We start from the raw sequence: 8,283 nt of genomic DNA, 5'->3' as shown, positions 1-8,283 counted from the left end.
GTCCACTTGCTGCTAGTGGATACAATTTCTCTCTCTTAGATTCCTTGATCCTTCAGCTTGTTCTGAATTCTGATTGCTAGTCATGACCATAAAACAGAGAGAGGGGGAGGGGGGAGCTGCCCTATGCATGAAACATCCCGCGCTCACGCAAGGCCCGGAGAAGGGCCGTACCCAAGGGGTGTGATATAGGCAACCTACCCTGATGCAATCATCAGTGCAGTCCACAGCTAGAACCTGTAACCTAAAGGTCACACGGAGACAACTTTACCATTGCTCCAAGACACAATTGAATATTTAACATTATCGAGATGTTATATCGCAATATATTACCAACACATCAATCTCTTCTGCATAATAGAAGGGGGTGTAAAAGAGTCGAAGCAAGAGTAAATTCACTTTAGCGGCAGGCAGATTCTTCCAAAGTATTTACATATCGATAACTTTGTCACAGAATATTACACCCGCTACGCTCTGAACGACCTCGGAGCTCTTCAGTCTCCTTCTGAGCTCTCTCCAGGTATTCTCTCAACTTGCGAATCTCGTCATCCGATTTCTTCTGCGCTTCTTTTGCACTTAGTTCAGCCTTCAACCGAGCAGCTTGCTCTTTCGCCAATTGCTCTTCAAGCCTATGTGTGGTCTCCTTCAGCTTTGACTCAACCTGTCAAAGATGTAACAATAGTCAAATAGAAAGCCCAAAGGCACTATCTCGTTATAAGATCGCACATCTAATTCATAGACTACATCGTACTTGGCACCAAAATACTGCATACACTTCAACAGAGTTGTCTTTGTGTTCAACTTTTCAAAAACTCTTTACCATCATTATCATTCCATAGCTACGTTTATTAGCATGATTGGAAAAGTAGTTACTACATCTATATTTTCTTTTCACGAAATTGAATTAATTCATTTACAAAAATAAAACAAAATTTGCAATTTGACCCTTGTTGAGTGAATAAAATCATCTACTTTGGGGGACAGGGTACTATTATCACTGCTCGGTATATGATGTTCCAAACATGCCAAGAGAAGTCCAGAAACATGAAATCTAGAAAGCTAAGGAAAATCAGTCAAGCTTGTTTCTACGGCGCCTTTGGCCAAGTCTAATATCTACCATGATTTCCCAGTGGAGGAGCAGTGCCAAACTGCCAATTAAGAACTTCCTCGACGAAACATAGTAGAACTAAGGAATCTTGTTATTCTAAACAAAAGCAGTGGAAGATAGCCACTAGCTCAATTCCTTGCTAGTAGTAAAAATTTATTGCATAATTAGCAGAGGCATCATTTGGCAATATGATATACAAGTTGATAAATGACTGATGAATTCATTTCTAGTAGTAGCGAAAATGTTCAATAAAGATCAAACATACCACTTCAGTTATTCGCTTCAGTTGCTCTTCGTACGACTTTTGCATTTGCTCCGTCAACTCTAGTATCTCTTGCTTAGAATATCCCACCAAGGAATTAACCTCAGTTGCCTGGTTATGAAGTTTGATGGCTCCTTTCTATAAATGAAACATTACAATCAACAAGTAAGCCCAATTGCTGGATAAGTACAGAGGACAATTGAATTGTTGAAAATACATACCTTTAATTCCTTGAATAAGTCATCTGTATATGGTTTTCCACCATTATTCTCTACAACCACATTTACCAGGAAAAGTAGTTGTTTCAATTGGTCGGCTTTCTTCAAAGGATCTTTAGTCTTGTTATCAAAGAGCACTCGCCTATTTCCACACATCGTGAGGGTATTCTAGATCATCAGAGGAAATACTTTAAGTTGAAAATATCTCATACTCACACAAGTTTGAAGAGGGAAAACAATAACCTATAAAGCCAACTGAAGTTTGATGATTGAATTTTAACTACAAATCTAGCTCTATTAGTAGAAAAATTCTTTTTCCTCACTTTTTTTAAATTAAAAAAGAAAACAATTTTGTGTCGATTTCAAAAGTTCAAGATTCATTGTTATTTTTCTCCCCATTTTCTTGTCCTTCCCCTTCAACGCCTGCCTGCAACATAAAACTATTAACTGGTGCTGATTTTGCTAGATTTCAAAACTATCTTCTTTAATCTCAAAACTTTGAAAAGAGAAATGAATAACTGATCAGGGATATCAATGTACCTAGCTCTATTTAGTAGAACTTCTTTCCTGTCTCCTTTTCCTTTGTTTTTTTTTTTTTTTTTTTTTTTCCTTTTTTGGTTATATGGTCAAAAATCTAGTGAGATGAATCTTAATGTTTTTCCTTTTACCATCCAACCTCAGAGAGCAATGTTACTATCAGTTCTTGCTTCTACCCACCCCCAAAAAGAAAAACACTTTCTCTTTAGCATTTTTTTCCTCACATGTACTAGATTCATCCCACAAGCTAATGTTTCTGAGCCTTATATATGACTAGGTTTTGTAAGTTATTGTCTAGCAAGGCAAAGCACATTCTTCCCCACCAGAGTTTTATCTATCAATGGGTGAAAATCTCCAAAACTTTTGAAGAATAAAAAAAGATGGAACCTTTTGAACAGAAGATTTTCTAAATAAAAATACATTTACAAATAAAATCAATTAGCTTACTGAAAGTTAGGTTGTAAGTATGAGATTTTTTTCAATACCTTTAAAGGCACGGGGCAGTCACGACCTAAGTAATCATCCAGAGTTTCATCATTGTCTTCAAGATCATCCCCACCGGTGAAAACCAAAATCATGTAATCACTAATTTTGCTCCCAAAGAACTCCCTCAGACTCTGGACTGCTGCTTGTTCTTCTCTTGAAAAGCGAGTTCGCACAGACAGAACTACAAGAACAGCATGAATCCCATCCTTGGCCATGTTGATGCATTTAACAATTTCATTTCCAACAAATTCAGGTTCAACAGAAAAATCAAACAATCCTGCAAATCTGATAAAGTCAGCTATTTTCGACTTTATGTAGTCAAAAAACAGATCAAGATCCGATACAGAGCAAATTCATGTTTTCTACATATGGGGAAACTTATAGTGTTGAGGCACAATTGTTCCATATGTTAACATGTTCTTTTTGCAATTCTGTTGTAGCATGCTTTATCAGTCTCTTTAGATAACTCCGGAACAATTAATAGCATATGAGCAATGAAGGAAAACAGAGAAATTGTCCTCCAAGTAATTTATGAAGGGCACTTCTATCAATTAGTTTACATACTTCAACAAAACAACATATCCTCACAATCCCCAGATTACACAAATACAAATTCTAAATGCTTAGAAAGCTCTTTCATGTTCCCTTTTTATGTGTGCTAAATTTGGATTGATTTATTTCAGCATTATATTTCATAAGAACACGCCAAAGCATATCACCGTATATAAAAGTACTCTACATATCAGTCAAACATAGATACTAACATTTTGTAAATAAATGTGCATAAAATTCCACTTTTAATAAACGACAAATTAATTCTTCTAAAATTCATTAGTTATAAGCATCGGACAGAGTAGTGTGTGGCTTATTTAAACTCTTATCAATTATTACATACTATATTTATAATACTAATTTGACTAATATAGCTTATTGCAGCAAAGAAGGAAAAGAAAGGCTATGTATCATATACCAGGCGTATCAATCACGTCAAGTATTTGGTCATCTTCTAGTACAGTCCTCTGTTGCTCACAAGTACTTGTAACACCAGCCGAGCTAGACATAGACTTGAAGGCCTTTCTTCCAAGAATGCTATTTCCTGTGGCACTTTTACCATTACCTGTACGCCCAACCAGAACCAGTGTCCGAGCTCCATTTGTAGTGAATTCCCAATCCTCACTTATTGCGCTTCCACCCATCTTATCTTATTGAATCAAAAAACATTAAATGAAGGAGCAATTGGAGTAATGGTGAAATAGTAGGGCCAAAAGATGCTGCTGTTCAGCTATATGATATAATCATTATCAACAAAACAAACTTTCTCAAAGCAAATCTAAAACCTGGATAAAGATAATTCCATAATGGATTTTGAAAGGAAGTAAACTGTTGTCAAAAGCTAGCCTGTTTTTCTTATGAAAGTGAAACAAATTATGTATAACTAAAACGGAAAAGGGCCTAAAATACCCTCGAACTATTAAAAATGGTGCAAAAATACCCTCCATCCACCTTTCAGCCTCCAAATACCCTTACCATCCACCTATTGGGTCTAAAATACCCTTATTGCTAACAGACCTATTTCATTAAACACGTGGCAAGTTTTTATTGGTTGGCTTATAAAATTAACTAAACTAATTAGCTTTTATTAATGTTGACCGGATGACCCAAGTCCCCCACGCCCCCAACCCCCAACCCGACCCGCCCCCTTTCCATTTAATACAAAACAAAACCCTTCAACCCATTTCATTTCATTAAAAGAACAGCCGCACCCTTCAACCCATTTCATTAAAAGAACAGCCGCCACCTTCTTCTTTGTGTTCTTGTTAAGGTTTTTAGAATTATTTAATTTTCTTGTTAGTTTCTACAGACGTTTGGTGTTTTAAATTTCCATTCACTGTGAAGATTGCAAAAGGGAAAGTCAAGAAAATTTTACAAGTACCAGGTATTTATTTACAACCCTTCTCAAATATATACCCTCTTCTTTCATTTAATTTCTGGCCGTGAGCTTCATGACGTGGTGTAGTTAATTTGTGTGATGAAAAAAAAATTATTATCTTTTGAAATCTCTGTATTTGGTTAAAAGTTTTAAATTTTCATGTTTCATTTAATTTCTGGCCGTGAGCTTCATGACGCGGTGTAGTTAATTTGTGTGATGAAAAAAAATTTATTATCTTTTGAAATCTCTGTATTTGGTTAAAAGTTTTAAATTTTCATGTTTCATTTAATTTCTGGCCGTGAGCTTCATGACGTGGTGTAGTTAATTTGTGTGATGAAAAAAAAATTATTATCTTTTGAAATCTCTGTATTTGGTTAAAAGTTTTAAATTTTCATGTGAAATGTTAGTCTTGAAAACTTAATTTTGTTTCCTTTTTTAGGATTGTATGCCATAGAAGAAGTTCAATCTTTACTCACAAGACTACACAAGTCCAGTCTCGAACAAGTTCAATTCGTTTTCTATTAAATGGGTTGAAGGGTTTTGTTTTGTATTAAATGGAAAGGGGGCGGGTCAGGTTGGGGGTTGGGGGCGTGGGGGACTTGGGTCATCCGGTCAACATTAATAAAAGCTAATTAGTTTAGTTAATTTTATAAGCCAACCAATAAAAAATTGCCACGTGTTTAATGAAAAGCTTCTGTTAGCAATAAGGGTATTTTAGACCCAATAGGTGGATGGTAAGGGTATTTGGAGGCTGAAAGGTGGATGGAGGGTATTTTTGCACCATTTTTAATAGTTCGAGGGTATTTTAGGCCCTTTTCCGTAACTAAAATAGTTTCAGCATGGTTCATGGACGAAAAGAGGTAACAAAGTACAAGAATGAGAAAACAAACAGTTTAAGGGACTATTCAGGTTTCCATGCAATAGTTATAAGATCACTAACTATTTTTTAGGTCTTTTTGGTGTTTGTATAAGCTCGAGATTATTAGATCTAGAAAGAGTTTGAGGCATGTTCCGCCAATGCCACAAGCAAACTAACGGCATGAAATTGAACTCTATAACAAAGTAAAAGAAGAAAGTCTTAAGAATACCACCTAACAACCCTACAATTAAGCCCAATCAATCACCTAATGACCTCTAAAACATAATCCACTTGTTTGAAAACCTTTTGACTATTAATATCTGCATCAGATATCTTACAATGCAGATAGAATCTGTAAAGAGCCACAGAAATCTTGAATGAAAGCTTCTCTGTTTAGAAAAAAGATAAAAAGAGTACAACATATGACTAAGAATGGTTCAACAAATCATCCTTACTGGTGAGACACAGATTTCAGTATAGCTTGATTGAGAGAGGGTAAGGCTTGAATGCAAATTCTCTAAAGTCCCAAGACCTCAACATCAACAACAGGTTATTACACTAAAAAATAAGACAAGACTAGCAACAAAGTGTGGCCCAGTGGCCAATGAAATGGGTGAAAGCCTCTGAGACCACACTTCAAATGCCAAAAGACAGAAAACGCTAGGTGATCTTCCTATTTGCCTAAGCCTTGTGAGAAGAGTTACCAAGTTTCTTGTTTTGGAAGGCTTGTGAGCAGAGTTACCAAGTTTCTTGTTTTGGAAGCCTTGTGAGCAGAGTTACCAAGTTTCTTGTTTTGGTGGGAGGTAGGGTGCACACAAGTTGGCCCAAACACCACCATTATAAATATAAATAGATTAACAGCATTAGTTACTGCAATCCAAGTAAACAGTCAATAGTCAATATACAACTACTGCCACATGACCATCTAGTCTTTTTGGACCACAAGATTCAAAAATCTGTTTTTATTCCTAAACTTTGTGCCCAGTCAAACTAACCCTCTGTTTGGATCGCTGTTTCCCGTGGTTCATTAATGTACAGTATGGTATGGTGTTGTATTGTATTGTACTGTATTAATGAACACAATGTTTTAATAGACTGTATCGTTTGTTGTAGTTTAATAACATTTGTATTGTTTGGCTTGACTGTATGGTACTATATAATAACTTGTAAGTTTACTAAAATACCCTTAACTCTTAATTAGAAATTAGTTTATATATATATTAATAAAACTCAGGTAAAGAATAAAATATGAACTTTAAAAAATAAGTAGGTAGTGGGTGGGGGTGGTGGAGGGGGGGGGGGGGGGGGGGGGGGGTGTGGGGTAGGGGGTTGTGGGATTAGGGTGGGGGTAGTGGGTGGGGGTGGCAGAGGGGTGGGGATGGGTGGTGGTGGTGGGGGGTAGTGGTTGGGCGTGGTGGAAGGGTGGGTGGTGTGAGGTGGGTGGTTGTGGGATGAGGGTGGGGGTAGTGGGTGGTAGGGTGGGGGTGAGTGGTTGTGGGGTGGAGTTGGGCGGTGGTGAGGGGTAGTGGGTGGTGGTTGGGGTAGTGGGGGTGGGTGGCAGAGGAGTGGGGTTGGGGTGAGTGGTAGCGTGGGGGTGGGGTGGGGTGGATGGTGGAGGGTGGGGTATAATGGAGAAATGAAATACGTAACCACGAAAAAACTACCAAATTCATGGTTACAAAAATTGGGACTTTTCATGGTTATATAACCATGGGATGAACTACGGGTTTACAACATCATGCCACATAATATTAAGAACAACGGAAACAAATATGATTTCATAGAAAACCATACATTAATGAACCACGGGAAACCACCATCCAAACAGGGGGTAAGACAATTAAATTGGGACAGAGGGAGTAATAAACAACACCAGTAACCCACCCCACAAAAATAATAACTACAAATTGAATTTTGTCTAAAACAGCACACAAAAGGGTGTGTTTTTGCAAGTAGAATTGAGAAACTACCAAATCAGTTATCATCTTTCCACATACCATAACTATGATCAAACTTTGTATACTTCAAAACATGAAACAAGTTCCAATTAAAAATAAACATTTTTACTCAACCTAATAAGGTTAAGAAAGAACCCTATATTATCAGTTGAATACACCCAATTCGATCAATTTCATGACTTTCACCCAATTTTCCCTTTTCATAGAGAAAAAAAAAAAAAACCCTATGTGGAAAAAGGAAATCTTTCTCAACAAAAACAAAATGATTACATTTTGGTAATTACCTTGAGAGTCGCTTGATCGAGAGAGAAGCAAGAAGCTGATGTTCAGAATAAAAAGAGAATAACCTAATAATTAAAGTTTTAAAGCAAAGAGACAAAGTGTAGGATAACTCTATGCCTTAATCCACAAGTAACAAGTAATTACCAACAAGTGAAGGAATACTTGTAAACAGTGTTTGGATTGGCTTTTTAAAAGTACCTGTCACATAATATTAAATTTTTGACTTTTGACTTATTTATATATTTTTTGGGCTTAAAAATCAGTACTTAAAAGTATTTTTTATTTTTTTCAAACATCACAAAAAGTAAAAAAATCTTAAGAGCCGACAAGCACTTAAAATAAGCCACAGTGTAAACACCCTCAAAATATATACACAGTAGAACTACTCAACTACACCATAAATAGGAGTGTTCTTTTTTCTTTTCCTTTTTTGATAAAGTTACTCCCTAGTCATTTTATATGAGGTTTTTAACTACCCATGAAATTTAACAAATAAAAAAAAAATTGAAATTAATGGTCTGAAATAAATTATAAAAAAATTCGTTGCTAAAAATTTATTCATTAAGAATAAAAAAATAAAATTAAAATTAACTTTTACCAAATATTAAAAAGTGTCATTTTTTCCTGATAAATTGAGAGGGGAGGA

The 8,283-nt window shown here is 36.1% G+C and overlaps 1 protein-coding gene across 2 annotated transcripts; it reads right to left on the bottom strand.

Moving 5' to 3' along the window:
• Window positions 1–270: 270 nt before the first annotated feature.
• On the bottom strand, window positions 271–7,797 carry LOC132034285 (immune-associated nucleotide-binding protein 9-like). Of its 2 annotated transcripts, none has more exons than XM_059424587.1 (6): window positions 7,640–7,797; window positions 3,579–3,804; window positions 2,608–2,885; window positions 1,589–1,753; window positions 1,371–1,505; window positions 271–658 (listed from the first exon to the last, which is right to left on the bottom strand). In XM_059424587.1, the coding sequence occupies exons 2-6, from the start codon at window positions 3,802–3,804 to the stop codon at window positions 446–448; spliced, it is 1,017 nt and encodes a 338-aa protein (XP_059280570.1). In that variant the 5' UTR covers window positions 7,640–7,797; the 3' UTR covers window positions 271–445. The 2 variants fall into 2 exon arrangements, with proteins under 2 accessions (XP_059280570.1, XP_059280569.1); XM_059424586.1 differs by having other exon boundaries at window positions 3,579–3,809; window positions 7,640–7,796.
• Window positions 7,798–8,283: the final 486 nt, after the last annotated feature.

This window comes from Lycium ferocissimum, chromosome 10 (assembly GCF_029784015.1).
Source record: "Lycium ferocissimum isolate CSIRO_LF1 chromosome 10, AGI_CSIRO_Lferr_CH_V1, whole genome shotgun sequence".
Taxonomy (NCBI): Eukaryota; Viridiplantae; Streptophyta; class Magnoliopsida; order Solanales; family Solanaceae; genus Lycium; species Lycium ferocissimum.
This window is presented reverse-complemented; position numbering and strand designations above follow the sequence as displayed.

Bases quoted from the DNA above. Each gene is read 5' to 3' on its own strand.
- LOC132034285 (XM_059424587.1), bottom strand. From the start codon at position 3,804: ATGGGTGGAAGCGCAATAAGTGAGGATTGGGAATTCACTACAAATGGA. The intron at 1,754-2,607 runs GTATTGAAAAAA...CTGATGATCTAG, and splicing joins ACTGCCCCGTGCCTTTAAAG to AATACCCTCACGATGTGTGG. The intron at 1,506-1,588 runs GTATGTATTTTC...TTTCATTTATAG, and splicing joins ACTTATTCAAGGAATTAAAG to AAAGGAGCCATCAAACTTCA.